This window comes from Ornithorhynchus anatinus, chromosome 1 (genome assembly GCF_004115215.2).
Source record: "Ornithorhynchus anatinus isolate Pmale09 chromosome 1, mOrnAna1.pri.v4, whole genome shotgun sequence".
Lineage (NCBI taxonomy): Eukaryota > Metazoa > Chordata > Mammalia > Monotremata > Ornithorhynchidae > Ornithorhynchus > Ornithorhynchus anatinus.
In genome coordinates this window covers 6,750,768-6,778,017 of record NC_041728.1, presented here as the reverse complement: position 1 = coordinate 6,778,017, position 27,250 = coordinate 6,750,768, and the positions used below count along the sequence as shown (strand labels likewise).

The 27,250-nt window shown below is 43.4% G+C and overlaps 1 protein-coding gene across 1 annotated transcript in view; it reads right to left on the bottom strand.

Moving 5' to 3' along the window:
- HCN1 (hyperpolarization activated cyclic nucleotide gated potassium channel 1) overlaps positions 1-27,250 on the bottom strand; it is a 380,055-nt gene that overhangs the window by 325,925 nt on the left and 26,880 nt on the right. The window contains exon 3 of the mRNA XM_029074348.2: positions 20,776-21,199. Coding sequence (XP_028930181.1) covers positions 20,776-21,199 — 424 coding nt within the window. The remainder of the gene's footprint in view (positions 1-20,775; positions 21,200-27,250) is intronic.

The window sequence follows — 27,250 nt, the reverse complement described above, 5'->3', positions numbered from 1 at the left end:
GATTCAAAGGGATGCCCAGTGAGTTTCAAATCTCTCAGGAAAAAAGTGAATTTGGTTTAGCATTATGAGATTAAAATGAAGAGAAAACAACTTTATGTCAAAAATCAATCACCAAAAAAATACGATCAAAAGCAAGCAAAATGTTACTATTCATGATCATTGATACACTTCAATTTCAAATAGGTTATCAAAAGGGTGCTGTTGGTTTTTATGTCATGGTATCTTTAAAACTGCCCAAATTCACAATCAATCAATGGCATTTGAGTGTTCTCCGCATGCTGAGCACCTTACTAAGCACTGGGCAGAGGACAATACAATAGATTAGTAGACTAGATCCCTGCCCACAAGGATCTTACAATCTAGAGGGCAAGACTGACATTAAAATAATAACAGATAGGGAAATAGCAGGGCATAAAGATCTGTACAGGAGTGCTGTGGGTCTGAGCATGGGTTGAATATCAAGTACTTAAAGGGTATAGATCCAAGAGAACAGAGAAGAGAGAAGAAATCAGAGGAAATGAGATCTCTTGGAGGAGCTATGATTTCAGGATGGCTTTGAACATGGGGACAGAGATGTTCTGTCTGAAATGAAGGGAGTTTCACTCCAGAGGGAAGACACGAGCAAGGAGTCGGTAGTTAGACGAGATTGAAGAACGGTGAGTAGGTTGGCCTATTAAACTCTCCCAAATACTTAAGACATGGTTCTGCTCACAGTAAGAGTTTTCTCCACCCCCCTCCCCCCCAAAAAGCCTTATTGAAGGTACATCTCTTCCAAGAAGCCTCCCCAGACTAAGGACTAAGACTCCTCATCTCCCACTCTCTTCTGCATCACCCTGACTTGCTCCCTTTGTCCTCCCCCCACCCCAGCACCTATGTACATATCTATAATTTTATTTATTTGCATTGATGTCTGTCTCCCCACCTCTAGACTGTAAACTCACTGTGGGCAGGGAATGTCACCGTTAATTGTTGTGTTGTACTTTCCCAAGTGCTTAATACAGTGCTCAATAAATATGTTTGAGTGCGCTCCTATCCTCGAGCTGCTGAGCGCTGCTGGCGAAAGTCCAAGCACCAAGCCGACCTCACACACTTCAAATTTATCCTTTCCTGCCTTAACTCTGCCCTCTCCTCCTCCAGGCAAAGCTTCTTCTCCTCCCTCATCGACACCCATGCCCGTCACCCCCGCCGATTGTTCCGGACCTTTAACTCTCGCCTTAGGCCCCCTGTTCCTCCCCCTCCCCCATCTCTCACCCCCAATGATCTGGCCACCTATTTCCTCACAAAAATCAACACGATCAGGTCTGAGCTCCCCAAAGTCACCCCTCCGCCTCTCCCCTCCCCCCCACCAACACTCTCCCCTACTTTCCCATCCTTCCCTGCAGTATCCTCAGAGGAGATCTCCTCCCTCCTCGCAAGTGCCACCCCCTCCACCTGCGCCTTGGACCCCATTCCCTCTCACCTTATTAAAACCATCACCCCTGCCCTCCCTTCCTTCCTTAACTTCTATTTTTAACCACTCAATCTCCAATGGCTCCTTCCCCGCTGCCTTCAAACATGCCCATGTCTCCCCCATCCTAAAAAAACCTGCTCTTGACCCCACTTCCCCCTCCAGTTATCGCCCTATCTCCCTACTACCCTTCCTGTCCAAAATCCTAGAACGAATCGTCTACAATCGATGCTTAGAATTCCTTAACTCCCATTCTCTCCTAGACCCCCTCCGATCTGGCTTCTGTCCCCTCCACTCTACCGAGACTGCTCTCTCTAAGGTCACCCGTGACCTCCTTCTTGCCAAATCCAATGGCTCCTACTCCATTCTGATCCTCCTTGACCTCTCTGCTGCCTCTGACACTGTCGACCATCCCCTCCTCCTCCATACCTTATCTCACCTTGGCTTCACGGACTCCGTCCTCTCCCGGTTCTCCTCTCACCTCTCTGGCCGGTCATTCTCGGTCTCCTTCGCCGGAGCCTCCTCCCCCTCCCATCCTTTAACCGTTGGAGTTCCTCAAGGGTCAGTTCTCGGCCCTCTTCTGTTCTCCATTTACACTCACTCCCTCAGTGAACTCATTTGCTCTCACGGCTTTGACTACCATCTCTACGCAGATGACACGCAGATCTACATCTCCGCCCCGTCCTCTCCCCCTCCCTTCGGGCTCGCATCTCCTCCCGCCTCCGGGACGTCTCCACCTGGATGTCAGCCCGCCACCTAAAACTCAACATGAACGAGACTGAGCTCCTCATCTTCCCTCTCAAATCCGGTCCTCTCCCAGACTTCTCTATCACCGTGGATGGCACGACCATCCTTCCCGTCTCTCGGGCCCGCGATCTCGGTGTCATCCTTGACTCGTCCCTCTCGTTCACCCCACGCATCCTATCCGTTACCGAGACCTGCCGGTTTCACCTCTACAATATCGTCAAGATCCGCCCTTTCCTCTCCACCCAAACGGCTACCTTACTGCTACGGGCTCTCGTTATATCCCGGCTAGACTACCGTGTCAGCCTTTTCTCTGACCTCCCTTCCTCCTCTCTCGCCCCGCTCCGGTCTATTCTTCACTCCGCCGCCCGGCTCATCTTCCTGCAGAGACGATCTGGGCGTGTCACTCCCCTTCTTAAACAACTCCAGTGGTTGCCTATCGACCTCCGCTCCAAACAAAAACTCCTCACTCTAGGCTTCGAGGCTCTCCTTCACCTTGCCCCTTCCTACCTCTCCTCCCTTCTCTCTTTCTACCGCCCACCCCGCACGCTCCGCTCCTCCGCTGCCCACCTCCTCGCCGTCCCTCGGTCTCGCCTATCCCGCCATCGACCCCCGGGCCACGTCCTCCCGCGGTCCCGGAACGCCTTCCCTCCTCACCTCCGCCAAACTGATTCTCTTCCCCTCTTCAAATCCCTACTTAAAACTCACCTCCTCCAAGAGGCCTTCCCAGACTGAGCTCCTCTTCTCCCTCTACTCCCTCTGCCACCCCCCCTTTACCTCTCCGCAGCTAAACCCTCTTTTTCCTCTTTTCCCTCTGCTCCTCCGCCGCTCCCTTGCCATCCCCACAGCACTGTACTCGTCCGCTCAACTGTATATATTTCCATTACCCTATTTATTTTGTTAATGAATTGTACATCGCCTGGATTCTATTTAGTCGCCATTGTTTTTACGAGATGTTCTTCCCCTCGACTCTATTTATTGCCATCGTTCTCGTCTGTCCATCTCCCCCGATTAGACTGTGAGCCCGTCAAATGGCAGGGACTGTCTCTGTTGCCGACTTGTTCATCCCAAGCGCTTAGTACAGTGCTCTGCACATAGTAAGCACTCAATAAATACTATTGAATGAATGGATGAACACCATTGATTGATTGATCGATTGACTGCAGGTTGGGTCCTACCACTGTCCTGGAATGCCCTCCCTTCTCACATCCCCCAAACTAAGTCTCTTCCCCTCTTCAAAGCCCTACTGAGAGCTCACCTCCTCCAGGAGGCCTTCTCAGACTGAGCCCACCCTTTCCCTCTGCCCCTCCTCCCCTCCACATTTCCCCCACTCCCTCCCTCCGCTCTTCCCCCTTCCCCTCCCCACAGCACTTGTTCATATTTGTATATATTATTTATGAGTCTATTTTATTAATTATGTCTATATATCTTACTTGTTTTGTTTTGTTATCTGTCTCCTCCTTTTAGACTGTGAGCCCGTTGTTGGGTAGGGATTGTCTCTATCTGTTGCCGAATTGTACATTCCAAGCGCTTAGTACAGCGCTCTGCACACAGTAAGTGCTCAAATACGACTGAATGAATGAAATCAGTGATGCAAAATCAGAGGGGAGAACTAACTGAGTGCCTTAAAGTTGATGATAAGGAGTTCCTATTTTATGTAAAAGTGGAAGGGCAACCACTGGAGGTTTGGGAGGAAGACAGTCAATAGTAAAAGATCACTAAATTATTATTTTTCAGAAAATTCCTGAGTCTTTATGGTAATGAGTCAAATTACTTCTTTCATAAGATATTTAATGTACAGAAATATTTAATTTATAGGAACACATCAGAAAAGGCCAATTATTTCATCCCGTCAGTAGCTAGTGGCTATCCGAAGATTATAAACATATCTGCATCAAAAATCCTTGAACACCACATATGCTCTATTTTCAGCCACAATCATCTATCAATCAACCATATTTATTGAGCACTTATTGTGTGCAGAGCACTGTACTACATGCTAGGGAGAGTACAATATAACAGGCTTGGTAGACACATTCACCGCCCATGAGGGGTCTACTAGCGTTACCACTTACCTTATTAAAGGATTTTTGAAGTTTCCGGATAAACAGAAACCGGCATTTCAACTTGCACTTGTTTTATAGATTTGTTCTGCAGCTCTCAGTGTTATTAAGTGCATATCTTATAAGCCTCCCCTATCACTTATTTATTACCCGTGTAATCCACGCTTTTCCTCCTTTATCAGGGCCAAAGTTATTGCCTTGGGTAGCAGTGCCCTGGGGAATTTTCCCAAGCCTTTGTAGGAGGGTTCATCCATTAGGCTGGAGCATGGGAACAGATAATGAGAACTCTGGGGACTCTGAGAAGAAGAGCAATAGCAGCAAGAGGAGCAAGTGATAAAAGGGTGTCTCGCTCACTGCCCCAAGGCTTTGAGCAGGACTTTTCCCCTGCTCAGGCTGTCGTCACTCAGCTTGTGCCTGTGTGTGTGTGTGTGTGTGTGTGTGTGTGTGTGTATGAGCACACATGCACATTTGGGATGGGGAGGCGAACACTAAGAACCCAAGGATAGAGTTTCTTAAACAGTTGAAAGCCCCCAACTTAGGGATGGAGTTGACTATTCATTTGGAAAATAGGGATGGACTTTGGGGAACAGGGTCAAGGTGCTTTGAGGTGGGTGATTACTAGGGTAGGTAAAGGGGAAGAGGGGGAAAATGGGGAAGGGAGAGGAAGGAAGTCAGAAGAGAAGGGACAGACACGAGAGCAGGAGAAATAGAAGAAAAGAGGGGTCTTATCCTCTACTGTCAAGTACTCCTCATTTCATTCATTCATTCATATTTATTGAGCGCTTGCTGTGCGCAGAGCACTGTACTGAGCGCTTGGAAAGTACAATTCGGCAACCAATAGAGACAATCCCTACCCAACAATGGGCTCATTCTCTATCACTTCTCCTCCTCCTCCTCTTCCTCCTCCACAGCTACCATCATCAACCAAACAACAGAGGTAAAGGTGTCACCGCAGAATTCAGCAGCTGATTTGGAATGCTGCCACTGAGGCAGGGGTGGTGGGAGTAGCATTAGAGGGTAAGGGTGGACAGGGAATGTGTCACTTATTCCGCACTTCCCAATGCTAATTGCAGTATTTGTTAAGGACTTACTCTACGCTAAGCACGGAGGTAGTTACTAGATAATCAGTTCCTGCCCCACAAAGGACTCACAGTCTAAATTGGGGGGAGAATCCTTAATGAATCCCCATTTTACAGATGAGGAAGTTGAGTCACAGAAAAGCTAAGTCACTTGCCCAAGGTCACACAGTAGGCAAGTAGTAAGACAATCCCAAATGCCTAGTACAGTGTCCTGGCCCAAGTGGGTGCTTAATAAACGCTACCATCACAACTACAGTCAGTGACACGGAGCTGGGAACAGACATGACAAATGTGTTGCCCTACTCTGCTCACAAATGCCTGGACCCTCGGGTTAGGACTCAGAAGAACCCCTGGCCCACCTCTGAAACTCAGTGAGTGAGGGTGGAATCTTTTTTTATGGCATTTGTCAAGCCAGGCACTTTATTAAGCACTGAGGTAGAGACAAGCTAATGAGGTTGGACACATCCCCTGCCCCATTGTCTGAATCCTCATTTTGCAGATGAGGTAACTGAGTCAGAGACAAGTAAAGTAATTTACCCAAGGTCACAGGCAGCAGACATGGGGCAGAGCTGGGATGAGAGTTCAGGTCATTCTGACTCCCAGGCCTGTGATCTATTCAGTTAAGCCATGCTGCTTTTCTTGCAACCACTGGGGTCAGTCCAGAAATCATGGAATAATAACAGTAATAATAATGGTATTTGTTAAGCGCTTACTATGTGCCAAGCGCTGTTCTAAGCGCTGGGGTAGATACGGGGTAATCAGGTTGTCCCACGTGGGGCTCACACTTTTAATCCCCATTTTACAGATGAAATAATTTAGGCACAGAGAAGTTAAGTGACTTGCCCAAGGTCGCACAGCAGAGAAGTGGCAGAGTCGGGATTAGAACCCATGACCTCTGACTCCCAAGCCTGGGCTCTTTTCACTGAGCCGTGCTGCTTCGCTTGGAAAGAGCACAGGCCTGGGAACCCCAGGACCTCATTCTAGTCCCGGCTCTGCCACTTGCCAGCTGTGTAACCTTGGGCAAATCACTTCACTGTGCTGTGCCTCAGTTTCGTCATCTGTAAAACGGATCTACTACTGGAACGATTGCAGATGGAAGAGGGGTGGTCTGGGAGAGATGTGTCCACGGCGTCGCTATGGGTCAGAGACGACATGACAGCATAAGATGAGACAAAATGGGGGTAAAATGCCTATTCTCCCTTCCCCTTCGACTGTGGGCTCCATGTGGGAAAGGGACACTGTCTAATCTCACCATCCTATATCTATCCCAGTAATTAAAACAGTGCTTGACACACACAGTGAACCCTTACAATTAATACTATTTATTGAATGCTTTCTATATGCCAAGCACTGTACTAACTGCTTGGAAGAGTGCAATGAAATAGAGCACGTAGATATGAAACCGGCCCTCAAGGACTAAACCCCCCTTCTCCTCTGCTCGCCCTCCCCTCCCCATTGCCCCAACTCGCTCCCTTTGCTCTACTCGCCCTCCCCGCAACACTTGTGTATATATGTAAATATTTCTAATTATAATTCTATTTATTTTTATTAATGATGTGTATATATCTATAATTTTATTTATTAATCATGATGCTACTGAGGATTGTTTACTTGTTTTGATGCCACTGTGGGCAGGGATTGTCTCTCTTTGTTCCTGAATTTTACTTGCCAAGCACTTAAGTACAGTCCTCTGCATATAGTTAGCTCTCAAGAAATACAATTGAATGAATTGAATGAATGAATGAAGGATATATTGCGGGAGACACATTAAACTAAATTACAAAAACCATCAGTAATGTTATTGTTGTTTTTACTATTTAATATTCACCCCACACCAACCCCAGAGCACTTATGTTCATATCTTTAAATTGTTGATTATAAATTATTTATTCATTCATACTACTACTAATAATAATGTTGGTATTTGTTAAGCACTTACTATGTGCAGAGCACTGTTCTAAGCGCTGGGGGAGATACAGGGTCATCAGGTTGTCCCACATGCGGCTCATAGTCTTGATCCCCATTTTACAGATGATGTCTGTCTCCTCCGTAGATTGTAAGCTCATTATGGGCAGGGAACATATGTGCTAATTTCTCTCGTACTCTACCAAGTGCTTAGTTGAGTGCCCTCTACAGAGTAAGCACTCAGTACATATGACTGGATGAAGAGTAAGTGCTCAATAAATTCCACTGATTGCTGGCAAGAGGTAAGAAATGTGTCTGAAATTTGTGGACAAGGATTCATGTGAATGATCCATGCCAGAGACACCAGTTCTCCTTTAAAGCAAGGGATGTGTTCTTGCCAAATCCCAATTTTGGAAAACTCATGCTGTAAGATTTACCTGTTTGACTGCTGCACATTTTTGCACAAGTTCCAATGATGGGGCACTCAGCTGAGCCACCTAGTTGTGCTAGAAGAATATTCTCTGATCAGCGTGGCTCCGTGGAAAGAGCACAGGCTTGGGAGCCATGGGTTCAAATCCCAGATCTGCCACTTGTCAGCTGTGTGACTGTGGGCAAGTCACTTAACTTCTCTGTGTCTCAGTTCCCTCATCTGTAAAATGGGGATGAAGACTGTGAGCCTCATGTGGGACAACCTGATTACCCTGTATCTACCCCAGCGCTTTGAACTGTGCTCTGCACATAGTAAGCGCTTAACAAATACCAACATTATTATTATTATTAATAACCAAAACATGTACTGAAAACATGGAGAACTGAGTGCACTTTGAATGTTAGGTCTATATAGCAAGCATAATGAATGGTAATCGCCCAGCAAGAAGAAAATTATAATCGAGGGGGTGATGATCGGGAAGTAAAGGGCTGAATGTTCAGATCGTGCAATTGACTTGGGCATCAGAGTCGGCCAATCCAGAATTTTCAGGCCAAAACCTTTCTCGAACTGGGCAGGTGTGGTCAGTTGCCTTAATAATGTTGGTTGTCGGCCCTGCGAGAAGACTGTGGCTTTATTTCTCCAGCATTACATAATACAGTTTAAATCCAAATAAACACACTTCAAATCACTGTTGAAATTGATCAAACAATTAATCTATCTCTCTACCAACTCTTTCCTGAGCTGGGATACAGTAGATGTACTCCGATTCAATCTAAAGAGAAAAGGAAGAATTACACAGTTCTGCCTAGGAAGCCTAACCCCAAGACAATTTTTCAGACACAGATACAAGAGTTCTCTATTTTATTCAGAGCCTTTTTAATTTCTCTGAACAAATAGGTGTGGAGCTTTGGGGAAGTTCATGCTAACTGTGATAAGGCTTTAGGAGAAGCAGCTTGGCCTAATGGATAGAGCAAAGGTCTGAGAGTCAGAAGGACCTGAGTTCTAATTCTCAATCCATCACTTGTCTGCTGTGTGACTGTGGGCAAGTCACTTTGCTGTTCTCTGTGCCTCAGTTACCTCACCTGTAACACAGAGTTGAGACTGTGAGCCTAGTCTGTGTCCAACCTGATTAGCATGTGTCCATCTCAGCACTTAGTACAGTATCTGGCACATAGTAAGCACTTAACAAATGCCATTTAAAAAAAGGCTTTGGTAAGAGATGGGGGTGGAAGAGCACTTCACTGTAGCTGACATCTCTTTCAATAATCATTAACAGAGTTTCACATTTATAAGAGATAACTTCGTTTACCAATATTTCATAAGCTAAAGATGTCTACATATCCTGGTGCTAGAGATCCAGTGGAAGGATGGTAGGTAAATCTAAACAAGGGAAAACTCCTTAGCATTTTTCTGCTTTCGAGAAGTAAAATAATTGAGAGACACCTAGTGGTGCTAATATACGCTACTAGCGATCAGGCAAGTGACAGAAACACAATCAACTCGATGCTACCTCAGTCCTCGGTTTTACTTCGATGAAGGCCATCAGAAACTTCTGCTATCTTGGAGCTGAGTTGTACACAAGTCTCGTAGACGCCTCTCTCATGTATCCCTTGATTCTATTTATTGCTATTGTTCTTGTCTGTCCGTCTCCCCCGATTAGACCGTAAGCCCGTCAAAGGGCAGGGACTGTCTCTATCTGTTACCGATTTGTACATTCCAAGCGCTTAGTACAGCGCTCTGCACCTAGTAAGCACTCAATAAATACTACTGAATGAATGAATAATGTGCTAACTAGCCTCGGTGATTATGAAAGCCTCATGTTATACATAAGGATATAATATTGGAAAGAATTCCATCCTGGGCTTTGCAGAGTGCAATTTATGCACCAATGAATTTAATCAATCCATGATATTTATTGAGCGCTGTGTGCAGGGCACTGTACCAAATGCTCAGAAGAGTACAATACAAAAGAGTTGGTAATACGTTCCCTACCCACAATGACCTTACGATCCAGAGGGGGATTATTGTCTCAAACTACATTTAAGAGACGGAGATAGATCGAGTGCCCAGCTGAAGGAGTAATGTATACTTGGATAAATGATTATATAAACAAATACAATAACGGTCAGGTCTTCACCTGAATGAAGAGAATAAAAAGAACCAATTTTGATAATCAGAAAAAATCATTTCTGAAATTCCTAGGAAAGTGAGACAACTCCTGTGCATTTGAATCATCTAGAAAATTGGCTCAACTTCTCCATTCCCTATGATAATACAGATTTGGCTATAAATAGGTGTTCTAATATGTTAGTTGGTAAAATAATTAACTAGTAATGGTACAATGAAGGTAGGCAGATTAAGGAAAATGGAAAATAGTTTCCTGAACCACACATTGCCTTTTAGCATTTCACACACAACTGTGTCCAAAATCTGGAACAAAGACTAATATCACCTGATGCTTAGACTATTAATAAATCACACATTTTATTTAAAAAAACTCAGAAATATTCCTCAATCAAACCACTGACCTAGATAATTCCCTCTCCTACTGCAAATGCGTCTCAGCTATTTGTGCTGTGTTCAAAGTTTGGAGTAAGAAGAGAAAGGAAATTAGAAATGGAGAGAAAGATACTGTTTCCTTCAAAAAAGAATCAAATATTGTGGCTACATACCATAGCAACAAGTATTTATTATGGTAATACAGTTATGCAGCCTGTGATTTCTAAATCAAGCTTTGCAGTGTTAATCTCTCTGGCCTTCTATGGCAGTGAATTCTCTGAAGTGATCATACGCATCACAAAGTCCTGCTATTTCCATTCCTTGGTTCCAAATGCTCTTAAAAAATTTAATCAAGGCTCTTATTGGTCTCCTAAAATGGATAGGGTTAACCTTCTGACATTTGTCTAAATATTATTAGCCTACTAAATAATCTCTTGATCTACATATAACTAGTCACAGATTATACCCACTTCCCTCTGCAGTGGTTTGTGGATATTCTGAACAGTTGATATCAATTTTGAAACCAGTCACTTTGACAAATAATGAAATTACATTTTACCTGGTTTGTGAGAGTTTGTGGGAATATTCCTTATGTTGTTTAAATTAAGAGTTTTGGTTTCAGTTTTATGATTCCTGTTCTGAAGAAAGGAAAGGGAAACAAGACAGGCAGGATATCCACAGGGACCTGTGAAGGGGAGAGGAAATACTGGATTGTCAGGGAGATGAGGTGAGAACTGGAGACACTGATTTGGGAATCAGTGGCCTAAAAGTGATGGCTGAAGCCATGGGAGTAGATTCATTCTTTCAATTGTATTTATTGAGAGCTTCCTGTCTGCAGAAAACTATTCTACATACGTGGGAGAGTTCAGCAACAATAAACAGACACATTCCCTGCCCAAGGTGATCTCTAGAGAGGATGAATGTAGAGAAAGAAGAGTTGGGGCCTCAGAAGAGAATCCTATGAAAACCTATAATTAGGTAAGTATAGTAAGGCAGAAGAGGAACCAGCAAAGGAGACTGAGATGTCATCAGAGTGGAGAATCTCGTGAGCAAAACAAAGGCCTGAAAGTGTTTTCGGGAGGAGGGAGTGGGCCACCGTGTCTGAGTAGCTGAAAGATCAAGGATCAACAGAATACAGTTGAGGCTCCTCTGCTGGACAATAGGGTGGTCACTGGTGACTTGAGAGAGTTAAGATTCAGAGGCATGAAAGGGCTGGTAGGCCTGACAAGTGGATCAAAAGGAGAGTTTGTGGAAAGGAAATGAAGACAGAGTAGATTGTACTTGTAGCTCATTACAGGTAGGGAACATGCCTGCTAAATTCTGTTGTATTGTATTATCCCACGTAGTTAGTACAGTGCTCTGCATATAACAAGCACTCAGTAAATATCATTGATTGATGAAGAGGGATAGGTCAAAGTTTGTGAGGATAGAGCAGCACTTTTTATGGTATTCCTTAATCTCCCATTATGTCGGACACTGTACAAGATAATCAGATTGGACAGTCCCTGTTCCACAAAGTGCTCACAGTCTTAATCTCCATTATACAAATGAAGTAAGCGAGGCACAAAGAAGTGAGGTGACTAGCACAAGGTCATACAGCAGACGAACAGGGGGACCGGGATTAGAACTCAGGTCCCCTGACTCCCAGGCCCATGCTTTTCCCACTGGGCCATGCTGCTTCTCGGTGTTTTGAAATGAATAGCTCTAGGATGTGCCCAAGCTGTTGCGTGGCTGAAGGTGGGATGGAGCGAGAGGTCTATAAATTGATCAATGAGAGGAAGAATTTGTCTGAGAGTGTCAGGAGAATCAAGAACATGGAAGCTGAAGTCCCCAGTACTAAGAGAAAGGCTAAGGGAGTGAGCATATCTCAGGTGAGAAGGGCATCAAGAAATGCCGAGTGGGACCAGGAGGGCAGAAAATAACAGTAACTGGTAGTGGCAGAGGGTGGATAATGTAGGATTTGAAAGAACAGGAAGAGGAGGGAGGAGTGGATTGAGTGAAGTAATAATAATAATGTTGGTATTTGTTAAGCGCTTACTATGTGCCGAGCACTGTTCTAAGCGCTGGGGTAGACACAGGGGAATCAGGTTGTCCCACGTGGGGCTCACAGTCTTAATCCCCATTTTACAGATGAGGTAACTGAGGCACCGAGAAGTTAAGTGACTTGCCCAAAGTCACACAGCTGACAAGTGGTAGAGCCGGGGTTCGAACCCATGACCTCTGACTCCAAAGCCCGTGCTCTTTCCAGTGAGCCACGCTGAAATTGCCCATGAGGGGACAGAAACATCCTCACCCCTCCCCTAGTCTTGGTGAAACCAAAGAGTTTGAGAAGAGAAGCAGCGTGGCCTAGTGGATAGACCACAGGGCTTGGCGTAAGAAGGACCTGGGTTCTAATCCCAGATCTGTCACTTGCCTGCTGTGTGACCTTGGGCTAGTCGCTTAACTTTTCTAGGCCTCAGTTACCTCTTCTGTAAAATGGGGATTAAGACTGTAAGCCCAGTGTCGGTCAGGGACTGTGTCCAACCTGATCAGACTGGATCTATCCCAGCATTTAGTACAGTGCCTGGCACTTAAATACGGTTAAAAAAAATTGGTGGGGTGGCAGTGTCATCAAGAGAGAGCCAAGGCTCGCTGGTGGTGAGGCGGTTGAATGGGCCAGGAGTAGATCAAGGATGAAGGAAAAGGTGTGTGTGGAAATAATGGAGATTTGGAAGGAGAGGGCAGTGAGGGAACAGATTGCTGCGAGTCTGGGTTAGGTAGCAGATGATGTTTCTGGGGAATAAAGGTTCTGTAAGCTCTTTATGGGCAGGGAATAATAATAATGATGATTATGGCATTTCTTAAATGCTTATTATGTGCCGAGCACTGGCTCACAGTCTTCATCCCCATTTTACAGATGAGGTAACAGGCACAGAGAAGTCAAGTGACTTGTTCCAAGTCCCACAGCTGATCAGTGTGGCAGAGGCAGAATTAGAACCCATGATCTCTGACTCCCAAGCCCGTGCTCTTTCCACTATGCGTCTGCTAATGTGTCTGTTAATTCTGTTGTACTGTACTCTCCCAAGTGCTTAGTACAGTGCTCTGCATATAGTAAGCACTCAAAAACCATTGATTAATTGGGGGATTGATGGGAAGGATGAGGTGGAAGTAAGGGAAAGAGGGAGAGAGCATACTCAAACCACATCCCAGCCCTTACGTACATAGCCTCATGCCCTCTTATTCCCCTAATCAGTAATTCATTTCAATGTGTATCTCCCACTCTAGATTGGGAGCGCCTTGTGGGCAGGGAATGTGTCTACTTTATATTACTTTATCATTCTCTCCCAGGCACCCAATACGCTGCTCGGCACTCAGTAAGCGTTCAATAAATACCACTGATTGGAGGGAGGGAGTGGAGAGGGCAGACCAATATGGCATCTCCTCTGCCATCCAAACCCTGCCCTCCCCCTTATCTTCCCGTCACTGTAGACGGCATCGCCATCCTTCCTGTCCCATAAATCCGCCATGTTGACATTATCCCCCACTCATCTCTCTCATTCTATGCACGTATTTAATCTGTGGCTAAATCCTATCAGTTCAACCTTCACAGCGTCACTAAAAATCTACCCTTCCTCTCCATCCAGAATGCTACCACATTAATCCAAGCACTTTTCCTATCCTGCCTTTATCAGTGCATCAGCCTCCTGCTGACCTCCCTGCCTCCAGTCTGTACTTCACTCTGCTGCCTGGATCATTTTTCTACAGAAACATTCAGTTCATGTTTCCCCATTCCTCAAGAACCACCAGTGGTTGCCCACCCACCTCTGGCTTAAACAGAAACTCCTTATCGGCTTTAAAACACTCAATCACCTTGCCCTCTCCTAACTCTGCTCTGCTCTCAACTACAACCCAGCCTGCACACTTCGCTCCTCTAAAACCAACCTACTGACTGTACCTCGACCTTGTCTATCTCACGACCAACCACTCCCCCACATCCTGCCTCTGGCCTGGAACACCCTCCCTCTTCCTATCCAGCAGATAATTCCTCTCTCCCACTTCAAAGTCTCATTGAAGGTACATCTCCTCCAAGAAGCCTTCCCCGACTAAACCCTCCTTTCCTTTTCTCCCTCTCCCTTGTTCTTGGATCTGTTCCCTCTATTCACCCCTCCCTCAGCCCCACAGCACATATCCATAATCATATCCATAATTCATTTACATTAATGTCGGTCTCCCCTTCTAGACTTTAAACTCGCTGCGGACAGGGAACAGGTCTACCAACTCTATCAAATTGTTATACTGTACTCTCCCAAGTGCTTAGTCTGGTTCTCTGCACACAGTAAGCACTCAATAAACATGATTTGTTGATTATAACATTTGTTTTTATTATTAAGTGCTCACAGCCTGGCAAGTTGGAGGTACTAATAAGAGGTCACGAAAAGGGATTCAATCTGTGGGTCTTTGGTATTCCTCTCTCCCCCAGCACCGGGTGTAGCCATCTGCCTTTTCCAAATCCCGGGCCAAGACTAACTAGTCAGAGACGCTCGGGGGAGGGTATTTAATGATTCACAGGTCAGAAAATACTTTATCAGGGTAATTCTCCTTTACCTATTGTTGGTTAACTGTTATTCTGACTTCCAAACATTCCCTGTGTTCTTTGTCTCCTTTATGCACTCCCTTGGAGTTACATCAGAAAGCAAAGCTACAAACAACCCTTGAATCCAAGGAGTTTACAAGCTAAAGATTTGGTTCCTTTGAGTTCACCCTGAGTTCACATCTTCCTCACGGTTCTGACTTGAGATTTGCTTTTGATCCATGGAGTTACTGAATATTTTATAATGATGATAATGTTGGGAAGGCAGAGTCTCATGCTGAGGCATGGTGTCCACCTGCTGAGGTATAGAGTGCATCGAGTCCTCAGCACTTACATGCATATCCCTAATTTATTTATATTAACGACCTTCTCCGCCTCTAGGCTGTAACCTATTCATGGGCAGTCAGTCAATCGTATTTATTGAGTGCTTACTGTGTGCACAACACTGTACTAAGTGCTTGGCAGAGTACAACAAAACAATAAACAGAAACATTCCCTGCCCACAACAAGCTTACAGTCTAAACAGAAAGACAGACATTAATATAAATAAATAAATGACAGATATGGACATATGTGCTGTGAGGATGGGCTGGAGGATGAAGAAAGGGAGCAAGTCAGGGAGGCGTAGAAGGGAGTGGGAGAAGAGGAAAGGAGGGCTGACTTAGGGAAGGCCTCTTGGAGGAGATGCAGGGAATGTACCTACCAACTCTGTTATATTGTACTCTCCCAAGCTCTTAGTACAGTGCTCTCTACACAGTAAGTGCTCAATAAATCCATTGATTAAGATTGAATATACAGGGGTTACAAAGTGCTTCAGGCCCGGAGCCAGTTCACAAATATACCATGTCATCAACAGAACCTAGAAGAGGGGTGGTACCTTCCACCCAAATAAGCTGAAACTAGATCTTACCCCAGCTGTTGTTTCTAGGATTGCAAGGAAATGAGCTTCCCTTCAGACTTTTCATGGGCCATTTAAGCAGTCACGATTAGATGCTGTAGCCTTTATTAAGAGCAAAAGTTGGACAAGTTTTATTGAGAATATATCATATGAACTGCATGGCCTAATGGTCAGAGCACAGATTTGGGAATCAGAAGGCCATGGGTTCTATTCCCGCTCTGCCACTTGTCTATGTGACCTTCTCTGTGCCTCAGTTACTTCATCTGTGAAATGGGGATTGAGCTTGTGAGCCCTATGTGGGACAGGGACAGTGTCCAACCCAATTTTCCTGTATCCATCCCAGTGCCTGGCACATAATAAGCACTCAACAAATATTATTATAATTGTTATTATTAACTGTCACCAGAGTGGGGGTGAACACTTAGGCTAGGGAAAGCTAAGCAATGTGGCCCAGTGAAAAGAGTAATGATAATAATAATAACGATGATGGCATTTGTTAAGCACTTACTATGGGCCGAGCACTGTTCTAAGCACTGGGGTAGATACAAGATAATCAGGTTGTCCCACGTGGGCTCAAAGTCTTAATCCCCATTAACTAGAGTAGAGGATGAGAGAGTCAGGAGACCAGGATGCTAATCCTGACTCTGCCACTCACCCGCTGTGTGACTTTGGGTAAGGTTGTCCAACTTCTCTGGGCCTCAGTTTGCTCATCTTTAAAATGGAGATTAAATACATATTCTTTCTTCCTCTTGGACTGTGATGCTCATGTGGGACAGGGATTGTGTCTGACCTGATTGCATTATCAACCCTGGTGCTTAACACAGTGGTTGGCAAATACTTAAACAGTGCTTAACAAATACTGTTATTACTATTATTATTATTATCATTAAGTATCTGGTCCCCGACTTTGGTTCAAGCATGGAAAAACATGGTATAAGAATTTCTTGTGGCAGAAAGCCCTGGATTTTCTGGTCCTTATCCCTAAGCCAGAGAAATGGAAGGAAAATCCATCGGTGATATTTATCGAATACTTACTGTGTGCCGAGCACTGTACCACGCATTAGGGAGAGCACAATGCAATAAAGTTGGTAGAACCCTCAAGAAGCTTGCCCTCAAGAAGCTTCTAATCTAGTCTAGAGGGTGGCTTGCCCTGTTTAACTCTAAATGTAGGTGATAGGTTTTTAAATTGAGAGCAAGTCCTGTTTACATCACAAACAGTTCTGTGATCCCCTTTGGAACTGTTAGGCTCAACTGAGAGAAAAATGGAGCAGAAAGAGAGGATGAAAATTCTCACTGCACAACCAAATCTGACCAGGTTAACTACACAGAGTGGTTCCCTCAGGCCTTTACGTCCTGCTGGACTGTAAGCTCATTCTGGGTAGGGAATGTGTCTGTTATATTCTTCTGATGTATTCTCTCAAGCGCTTAGTACAGTGATCTGTACACAGTAAGGACTCAATAATTATGATTGAATGAGTGAATGAATGAAGGTCAGAAAAGAATAGTTACATTGGAAAAGATCAGAATATGAACATCTAGACTGTAAATTCGTTGTGGGCAGGGAGCGTATCTATCAATTCTGTTATACTGTACTGTACCCAAGACCTTTGTACAGTGCTCTGCACGTAGTAAGAGCTCAATAAATACAACCTATTGAGGAATAGCCACCGGAGCAGTTTTCTGCCTAACAATAATAATAATAATTGTAGTATTTGTTAAGCACTTACTATATACCATGCCTTTTACTAAGTGCTGCATAAAGATAAGATAATCAGAGCGGACAGAATTGCCGTCCCACATGGAGCTCAGAGTCAAAGTAGGAGTGAGACAGGTATTATTTCTCTGTTTTACAGATGAGGAAACAAACCCAAAACTTGTTAGGTGACTTGTGCATGGTCGCATGCAGGCAAGTGCCAGAAGGAGGATTAGCTGACTGCTGGAAAATGTTGACTAAGTGCTTAGAATAGTGCTTTGCACACAGTAAGTGCTCCATAATTACAATTAAATGAACTGATCACTGTGGTGCCAGAGGATGAAGGGGGAGGGGGGAATGTTGAGACCAAATTACTCATTTGGATGACAAAAAAAAAAAACAATGAAGGAGATGTGGGAAAAAACAGCAATAACATAAACCAATCAATCAATCCATCCATCAAACCATGGTAGACTCTGCCAATAGCCATATCTGCCAACAGCTAGTCATGCATATGGAAAGAACTCAAAACCCTGTGTTGGGCTTTTTAGCCAAATATCAGCTATAGAGCATGTCTCCAGGGGACAAGAAAGGACATGCAATCATCTCTCAATTAGTCAGGGGATAATTAATGAGAACAGCTAACCTCCTGTTACCTGTCTCTGTCCACTGCTTATTAGTAACTCAAAATAGGCAGGTAGGGGCCAGGAGAGGATAATATCCAAGGCCTAAATGTAATTTTTGGAATATCTCTTGAGTTCAATTGTCCTTGCTATCTCTGTTTCCTATTACTCCCATTACCCTGTACAATGCAGTGCTAATTATGTTGTCAGCCCAGGAAGCACAAATATTATTTCTCCCCGCACAGACAGACTATTCGAAAGTTCCTATTGATTGCTTACTTTACATATCTAATCAATCGTGGTTTTTGTTTGATTTGCAGTTCTGATTTTTGTCTAAGGTGTTCTACGTTGGCTGAAAACATATGTTTTCTTGTGACGGGTTAAAAACCCTGTGTAAAAAAAAAGTCTTACTACGATATGGTTTAAAGTATCTATTCATATTATATCTGATTTTTAACAGGGAAGTCGTCCATAGCCTAAAAACGTTCCATTTTTAAGCCGCTTTAGCACTGCATTTATTCAGTGTTTCAGTGCAGTACATCTTTTATTGAAATCACTTCATCAACAACAACAACAACAAAAGCAAGGCAAAGCTTATATCAAAGGCTCTGCAATGAAACACAGTAGAAAACAAAGACTAGGGTGTTTCCTGAAATTCCACCCAATGATTTGGTTAAATCTGAAGCAAAAACTGAGTCCCAACAAGAATCATTCCTCTAAATCTTCAGAGGGGAACTCTTCTTACCTCCGAATCTTTTCCTACTGGTTACACTGCATTTTCTCCTCCCAGAACGAAATGCTGGGATAAAGGAGAAGTGAAGACTTCCCCGAAACCAGGGACTCAGGGGTACAGTCAAGTGGCCACACTGGATTTTAGATCAGTATGTTGGCCAGTGCCTGGTGCAGGAGGGGTGTGTGGGAGAAACACTCAGCCAGTAGCAATGCATCAAAAACTTGATCATTTTCAGATTCTTGTGGCTCAGTGCACGGGAGAGAGGATGAGGCCGATATAAGTCTGGAAAGATATTTCATTTTTGAAAATGACAAAAGAAAAACTTCCAACCCCAGTTAAGGGAAGAGAAGCAGCATGGCCTAGTGGAAAGAGCATGGGCCTGGGAGGCAGAGGATCTGGGTTCTAATCCTGGTTCTGTCAACTGCTTGCTGTGTGACCTTGGGCAAATCCCTTCACTTCTCTGTGCCTCAGTTGCCTCAGGTGTAAAATGGGGATTAAATCCTACTCCCTCATGTTTAGACTGTGAGCCCCATGTGGGACAGGGACTGTGTCCACTCTGTTAAACTTGTATGTACCCCAACACTTAAAACAATGCTTGACACATAGTAAGTGCTTAACAAATACCAAAAAAAGGAAAAGTTTACCAGGGGGAGGAGGGAGTGGAGGAGGTGAAGTTAGAAACAAGTAGCCTATTGGAGCCACTAGAAGCTTAAGACAGCTTATTATTATTGTTATGAATACTAATAATAACAATAATTAGTGGCATGCCAAGCACTTACTATGTGCAGAGCACTGTACTGAGCGTTGGTTCCCAATCTAAGTAGATGCGAGACCGGACAGTGAATCCCCAATTTACCGATGAGGAACTGAGCCATAGAGAAGTTAAGTGACTTGCCCTAGGTCACACAGCAGGTGAGTGGCAGAGGAAGGGCTAGAATCCCAATCCTCTGACTCCCACACCTGTGTTAGAAACACCGATTAGACTGTAAGCCCGTCAAACGGCAGGGACTGTCTCTATCTGTTGCCGACTTGTTCATTCCAAGCGCTTAGTACAGTGCTCTGCACATAGTAAGCGCTCAATAAATACTATTGAATGAATGAACCCTTTTCAAAGCCCGAGTTAAATGTGTCCCAAAAAACAAACGTACCAGGTGGTCAAATTGAAAGCCCCACAGAACTCATTGGGGAAGCAGTAAGAAGGAGAAATGTTATCCGATCTCATGGGGTGACACATGTCTGATTTTGAAAGTGTTATGCCTGGATTCATAAACCAGCTGAATGAAAGTAGAAAATGGGCATGCGCGCGCAGATACACACACCCACATCAGCAGGGACTGCAAGCTTTAACGTTCCCTTCATTTCCCCAGAAAAAAACGCTTTCAGTGATAATGGCAGGTTGACCTTACATGCCTAAGTCCCCATGAGACTGCAAGAATGAAAACTGCATTTATTCATTTTGTGAAGAGAATATAATAACTCTGGTATTTGTTAAGTGTGTTCTACGTGCCAGGCACTATAATGAGTGCTGGGGTAGATACAAGGTAATCAAGTTGGACACAATCCCTGTCCCACCTGGGACTCACATCCTTAATCCCCATTTTACAGATGAGGTACCTGAGGCAGAGAAAAATTAAGTGACATGCTCAAGGTCGCACAGCAGACAAGTAGCAGAGTAGGGATCAGAACCCAGGTCCTTCTGACTCCCAAGCCTGAGCTCTACCCACTAGGCCATGCTGACTCTCTATTCTTCAGAATATGCATTTGGGTTGATAGTTGATCAACTTTTCAAAAGCATAGACAACCAAATGACGATTGCATCCAAATCTTTCAAGTGATTGGAACTTAATCTGAGCCATTATTCAGGAGCCGGTCCAGTAACCCTCTTCTAATGATCCTGGGCATTAAATCTGATACTATCTTTTCAGATAGTCACTAAACATCTTTTCTCTCTTATATAAAAGGGAACTGAAAAAGTATGTGGATTTTTTTCAATATACATTTCAAAACACATAATAAAGCTTAGTTTGGCAAACAGTGCACTCTTACACAGCTATATTTTATTTTCGGCATCATAAAACGGACGTGCCTTACCTCTTCCCATTGATGTATGTATCTAATTAACCTTGAAAGCCGGAGTAAACGCAAGAGGCTGAGGATTTTTGTAAATCTCACAATCCGAAGTGCTCTAGCAGTCTTGTAAACATCTGAATCCATTCCTTTTTCTACAATGAGAAAGATATAATCCACTGGTATCGATGAGATGAAGTCAACCACAAACCAGCTTTTTAAATAATTCATCTTGATCACTTTAGGGTCCAATATGATTTCAGAACTGTCTTCATTGACAGTTCCAGTCCTAAAATTCATGATTAAGTCCAAAAGGAAAACAGTGTCTGATGCCACATTGAAAATAATCCAGGGTGTTGTTGTTTGTTCTGTAAAGAATGTGATTCCAACTGGTATGATGACAAGATTTCCAACCATCATTATAAGCATTATTAAGTCCCAATAAAACCTAAAACAAATACAGAAAAATATTTTAAATATCACATTTCAACATTAAGTTCCAGCCGGTCATGCGCCCCTCCCGTCCCCAATTTCCCATTTGCTAGTGACTAAATCATATTTATTGAGTGTTCACTGTGTGCAGAGCACTGTACTAAGCACTTGGGAGAATACAATACAACAGATTCAGTAGACACGTCTTCTGCCCACAACTTACACTTGAAAATCCATCCCTACAGTAGGAATATGTTAAATTTAGCATCCTGGCCAGAAAAGCAAAGGAATAGTTGTAAAAGTAAAGTGAACTCAACAAGCAACTTCATTAATAGCCTTCAGTGATAACTTTTAATATATCTGCGTACCATGATATCGATCATTCATATTATCTCAGTGAGCGTCCTGTGGAATTGTAAATTAGATATCTGAGTACGATAGGTAGATACTTTTGGACTCAAATGACTTTTCTTCTTTTCACATTTGAAGTAATTTATATAAAAGAGAAGTTTGATTTCAGGAAGATTCCTGAAATGAAAGGCATCAGGAATCAAGCAACAATAAAGTCGAGTACTAGAATAATAATGTTGGTATTTGTTAAGCACTTACTATGTGCTGAGCACTGTTCTAAGCGCTGGGGTAGACACAGGGGAATCAGGTTGTCCCACGTGGGGCTCACAGTCTTAATCCCCATTTTACAGATGAGGTAACTGAGGCACCGAGAAGTTAAGTGACTTGCCCGAAGTCACACAGCTGACAAGTGGTCGAGCCAGGATTTGAACCCATGACCTCTGACTCCAAAGCCCGTGCTCTTTCCACTGAGCCACACTGCTTCTGTAAAATGTTGGTATTTGTTAAGCGCTTACTATGTGCAGAGCACTGTTCTAAGCGCTGGGGTAGATACAGGGTCATCAGATTGTCCCACGTGAGGCTCACAGTCTTCATCCCCATTTTACAGATGAGGTAACTGAGACACAGAGAAGTGAATGACTCGCCCACAGACACACAGCTGACAAGTGGCAGAGCTGGAATTCGAACTCATGACCTCTGACTCCCAAGCCCGGGCTCTTTCCACTAAGCCACGCTGCTTCCTAGATTGTAAGCTCCCTAATTTACTGTACAGAGCTCTGCACTCAATAAGCCTTAAGAAATACCACTGATTGAGAAAAGATGAATAATTGGTTTTTTGAAGTTCCTGTCCAAAGGGATAGATAAAGCAAGTATCTATTGCCATTTGTTAATCCATTCTCAATACTAATAACAACAGTGACATTAAGCACTTACTCCGTTCCAATGTTTACTGTGCTAAATGTTGGGGTAGACAGAGTATAATTGGATCAGGCACAATCCCTGTTCCTCCAAGGGTTCATAATCTAAGAGATGAAGAACCTTATCTCCATTTTACCAATAAGAAAACTGCAGCACACAGAGGTAAGTGACTTGTTCAAGGTCACGTAGCCGGCAAGTGACAGAGGAGGGACTAAAACACACGGCTTCTGACTCCAGGTCTTTGCTCTTTCCACTAGGCCATGTTGCCTCCTTGAATATAATAGTATTACACAATCCATATGTGTAGATGTGGCTGTAAAGAATGCATAGGTCACTGGCACTCCAATTCACACTTTGCGCAAAGCCAGATTGTCCACAGCTGAGCTGGTCCTTACTACTTGTCTGTCCATGTTTCTTAATCTGCCTCTTGGCCTTCCAATCTTTCCAAAGTCTCCGGAAGGAGGACGACCCTTCTTCTCATCGCTGCCTCCCTCTTCTCTCGTCTTCTGCTATCATTGTCTCCCAACCGTCTGTTAGATGCCTGACTGTTTAAGGCTGTGCTTCCTTAAGTCGATAAAACTTTCTCTCAGAATTCAGGAGACCAAGAGGCAGCCTCAAAAACAGTAAAGGGCCCTGCAATTGGCAAAAGACGATCACTCCATGCTCAGTAAGTCAGTCAATTGTATTTATAGAGTGCTTACCGTGTGCACAGCACTATATTAAGCACTGAGGAGAGAGTACAATATAACAATATAACAGACACATTCCCTGCCCACAATGAGCTTACAGTCTAGAGACCCACACTATGAATCAAAAAGATGATGATACATAATCCTTTGCAGCCAAGCTCACCAATACTGTTTTAAAGAGGTTTTTTTTTCAGTGTGCAGCATGCACCAACAAATAGCCTCCGGATAGAATAGACGAAACTAAGCTCATTCACTGAAACAGACATCACTTCACTCTAGAATAAAATTGTGCAAATCTTAAATGGAAGAAGAGCCAGGTTTTTCACCTGTAGTGATCTCATTTATTTCTTTCATTCACTCTCAACCTCCCCACTTCACCCTAGCCTCCATAACTCTTTAAAAAGGAACAATTTTAACATTTCCTTTAGTCTGTTGGGTGAAAAAAAATTTAAACATAGCCTAGGCAAAGATACTCCCAAATGCTTAGTTGTCTCAGTGTGTAAAATAACTCCATTTTTTCATGACATGGTTTGAAGAAAATACACCCATAAAAATAGTCTGTATGTTCCACTGACTTAGATATGCTTTTGAGGGCAGTTACTTAAGTCATCAAAAACAGTCAATGGCAACATATCTAAACAGAATACACAACCCTACCTAAATCCTCTTGTATTTCTTGTTATAGATTTTTTTCCCAGGACACTGTGCAAGCAATTATATTACATCGAAGGTAACAAATGATGACATGTCATAAGAGCTGAAAATCATATCATGTCTCCATTTTCAAGGGAAAGACTTCAAGAATGACCAATTTCACTGATTCTTTGTAATGGGAATAATGTTAACCCATTTGGGACTCTGTTCCTTTGAGCTTTTTAAAAAATATCAAACCACATAAATTTACTGATCCATTAATCTTCACAACTTCCATCTGAAGTAGTTGTCAAATATCATTGACCTCATTTCTGGATATCAAAAACATGTTGCTTGGGATTGTGTACTTTGCAACAGTTTCTCTAGCCAGCCTCATTTCATTTATTCATTCATTTATCATCCATTCCACTACTCTTGTCAGTGAAAGACAAGGAGCACACGTCAAGGTCAGTTAGAGCCCACACTAAAACTAAAGTCTGGTCAATTACTGATCAGTGGGGAGGGTACCTATTTAATGTTATCTGTTTCAGGAAATGATTGAGTTTAGGATGGAAATCTTATTACTGAATATTTTAATTAGCATTTTATTTTGAAATCTTCTAAGTTTCAAATTTGGCCTTTGCCCTTGATAAAGCAGTGGATGGAGTCTGGGCCTGGGAGTCAGAAGGATCTGTGTTCTAATCCCTGCTCTGCCATATATGCTGTATGATCTTGGGCAAATCACTTAAATTCTCTGGGCCTCAGTTACTTCATCTGCAAAATGGGATTAAGACTGTAAACCCCATGTGGTTTGGGGACTGTGTCCAACCTGATTAACTTGAATCAACTCCAGCACTTAGAACAGTGCTTGGCACTTGGTATGCACTTAACAAGTACCATAATTATTATTATTATCAACTGGGAACATCACATTTTATGCACCATAACCAAGTTAGCTCATTCTCTTCAGTGATATTCTAACCAAATAATGAATTAGCAAAGTGGGATTAATTTCTATTTGCACTCTAGGTGACTGATTTATCTTCCCTTTGGGGCTTCGTAATTGTCTGCTAAATGTTAAACCTTTCTCCCTTCCTGGATAGATACCACATTTTCCACACTAATATATATGCTAAAAGCTTCCTATTTCCCTTTCCCTCTTATCTTCTCCCCCAGACACTTTTTTCCAATTTTCCTTTTCCTAGTGAAAAGAAAGCCAAAGAAGAAAGATCTATGACACTAAGAGGAACACAATCAGAGCAGTGATTACAGGGCTGATTCCACAGGCAAAGAAAGAGAGGCTTGAGTGAGGTGTCTCTTGATAATGAGAGAGGTTCCAGAGTGGGACCACAGGTTGTAAACTCAACAGCACTGCTTGATCCTCTGAGGACAACTTCCCTCAAACCCTGAGCCCTTCTTTGCTCCATGTAAATCAGTTCTTAATTGTCTCCTCCTCTATTTATTCATTCATGCAATCGTATTTATTGAGTGCTTACTGTGTGTAGAGCGCTGAACTAAGTGCTTGGCAGAGTACGATACAACAACAAATGGACACATTCCCTGCCCACAACGAGCTTACATTCTAGAGCCTGCAAGGTCATTGTGGTCATGGAACGGTCTGCCAAATCTCTTGTGCTATACTCTCCCAAGTGCTTAGAACAATGTCCTGCACAAAGTGAGCACTCAATAAATACCATTGATTGATTGATTAAAACGGATATGTCCATAGGGAACTAGGCTTCAGAAAGCACACTTGCCCAGTATTGACTCAATCGTAGTTATTAGGTGCAAGAGGAACCATTTGCTTTGGTGGTAGGAATCCTTTGGTGATTTTTGAATCTAAAAGAAACCCCTCATTCCCACCAATGGAATTATACAGAGCCATCTTTGGGCAGTGAACTTTACTAGCTGCTGGACAATTAAAAAAGGTGTCTAAGACACAGGCCTACTCTAGATCACTATGATGAAGCTGGGGAATTAGTACATTCTGTCTGGTCAACTCCTTTTTGACTCCTTTACACATATCTAAGGTAAGCAATCGTTCCATTTTATGTTGGTTGTTTCTGCATCCACTTTGCACAACTCAAAACTTTTGTTTCCCTATTTCTGTTGTGACATTGATTTTCTTCATATAATAAAGAAATAATAAATAAATGAAATACATATCACTGAAATTTCTTAGAGGTATTTATTGAAATGTAAAGTTGTACTTTACCCCTAAGGGTTATCTTTATTGATTTTTTCAAGTAATCGCTGGTCAAGCAACATGGTCTAGAGGAAAGAGGACAGATTGGAAGACAGGAAACCTGGGTTCTAATCCCACTTTATCTCTTGCCTACTTAGTAACATACGGCAAGTCACTTTGCTTGTCTGTGCCTCGGTTTTCTCATGTGTTCACCATCCCCCTTGGACTGTGAGCCCCATGGGGGCCAGGGATTGTGTCCAATCTGATTGCATTGTATCAGCCCCAAGGCTTAGTAGTTCATCCATAGCAAGTGACTAATATCAAACAAAAGCTCCTCACTATTGGCTTCAAAGCTCTCTATCACCTTGTCCATTCTTACCTCATCTCCCTTCTCTCCTACATCTCAGCCCACACACTCCGCTCCTCTGGTGCTATCCTTCTCACGGTGCCTCCATCTTGCCTGTCTCGCCGCCGACCCCTGGCCCACATCCTGCCTCTGGCCTGGAACCCCCTCCCTCCTCAAATCCACAAACAATCACTCTTCTCCCCTTCAAAGCCCTACAGAAGGTCCTTCAAGAGCTCTTCCCAGACTAAGCCCCCTTTTCTTCAGCTCCCCCTCCCTTCTGCATCACCTTGACTTGTTCCCTTTACTCTTCCCCCCTCTCCCCGCCTGACAGCACTTATATACATGTATATATGTATAATTATATTTATTTATATTGATGCCTGTTTACTTGTTTTGATATCTGTCTCCCCCCACCCCAGACTCTAAGTCTACTGTGGGCAGGGATTGTCTCTCTTTATTGCTGAACTGTACTTTCCAAGTGCTTAATACAGTGCTCTGCACACAGTGAGCATTCAATAAATACAACTGAATGAATGAATATGACAATTATTGTTAATATTATTTTCACATGAATCAGATAAATTGAGCCATAAAATGGCAGTTACCAATTCCCTGTCTTTGGGCTGAAAGTAAGGCTAAAGTCATATGGCTGGGGAACAGGAGACTGGATGGAATCGATCCATCAAATTTACTGAGAGCTTACTGTGTATAGAGGACTGTACTAAGCACTTGGGAGAATACAGTTTAATAGAGTTGACAGACACTTTCCCTGCCCACAATGAGTTACAGTCTTGAGGGGGAGATGATGATAATGATGATGGTATTTGTTAAGTGCTTACTATGTGCCAGGCACTGTACTAAGCTTTGGGGTGGATACAAGCAACTCGAGTTGGACACAGTCCCTGTCCTGTGTGGGGTTCACAGTCTCAATCCCCATTTTACAGA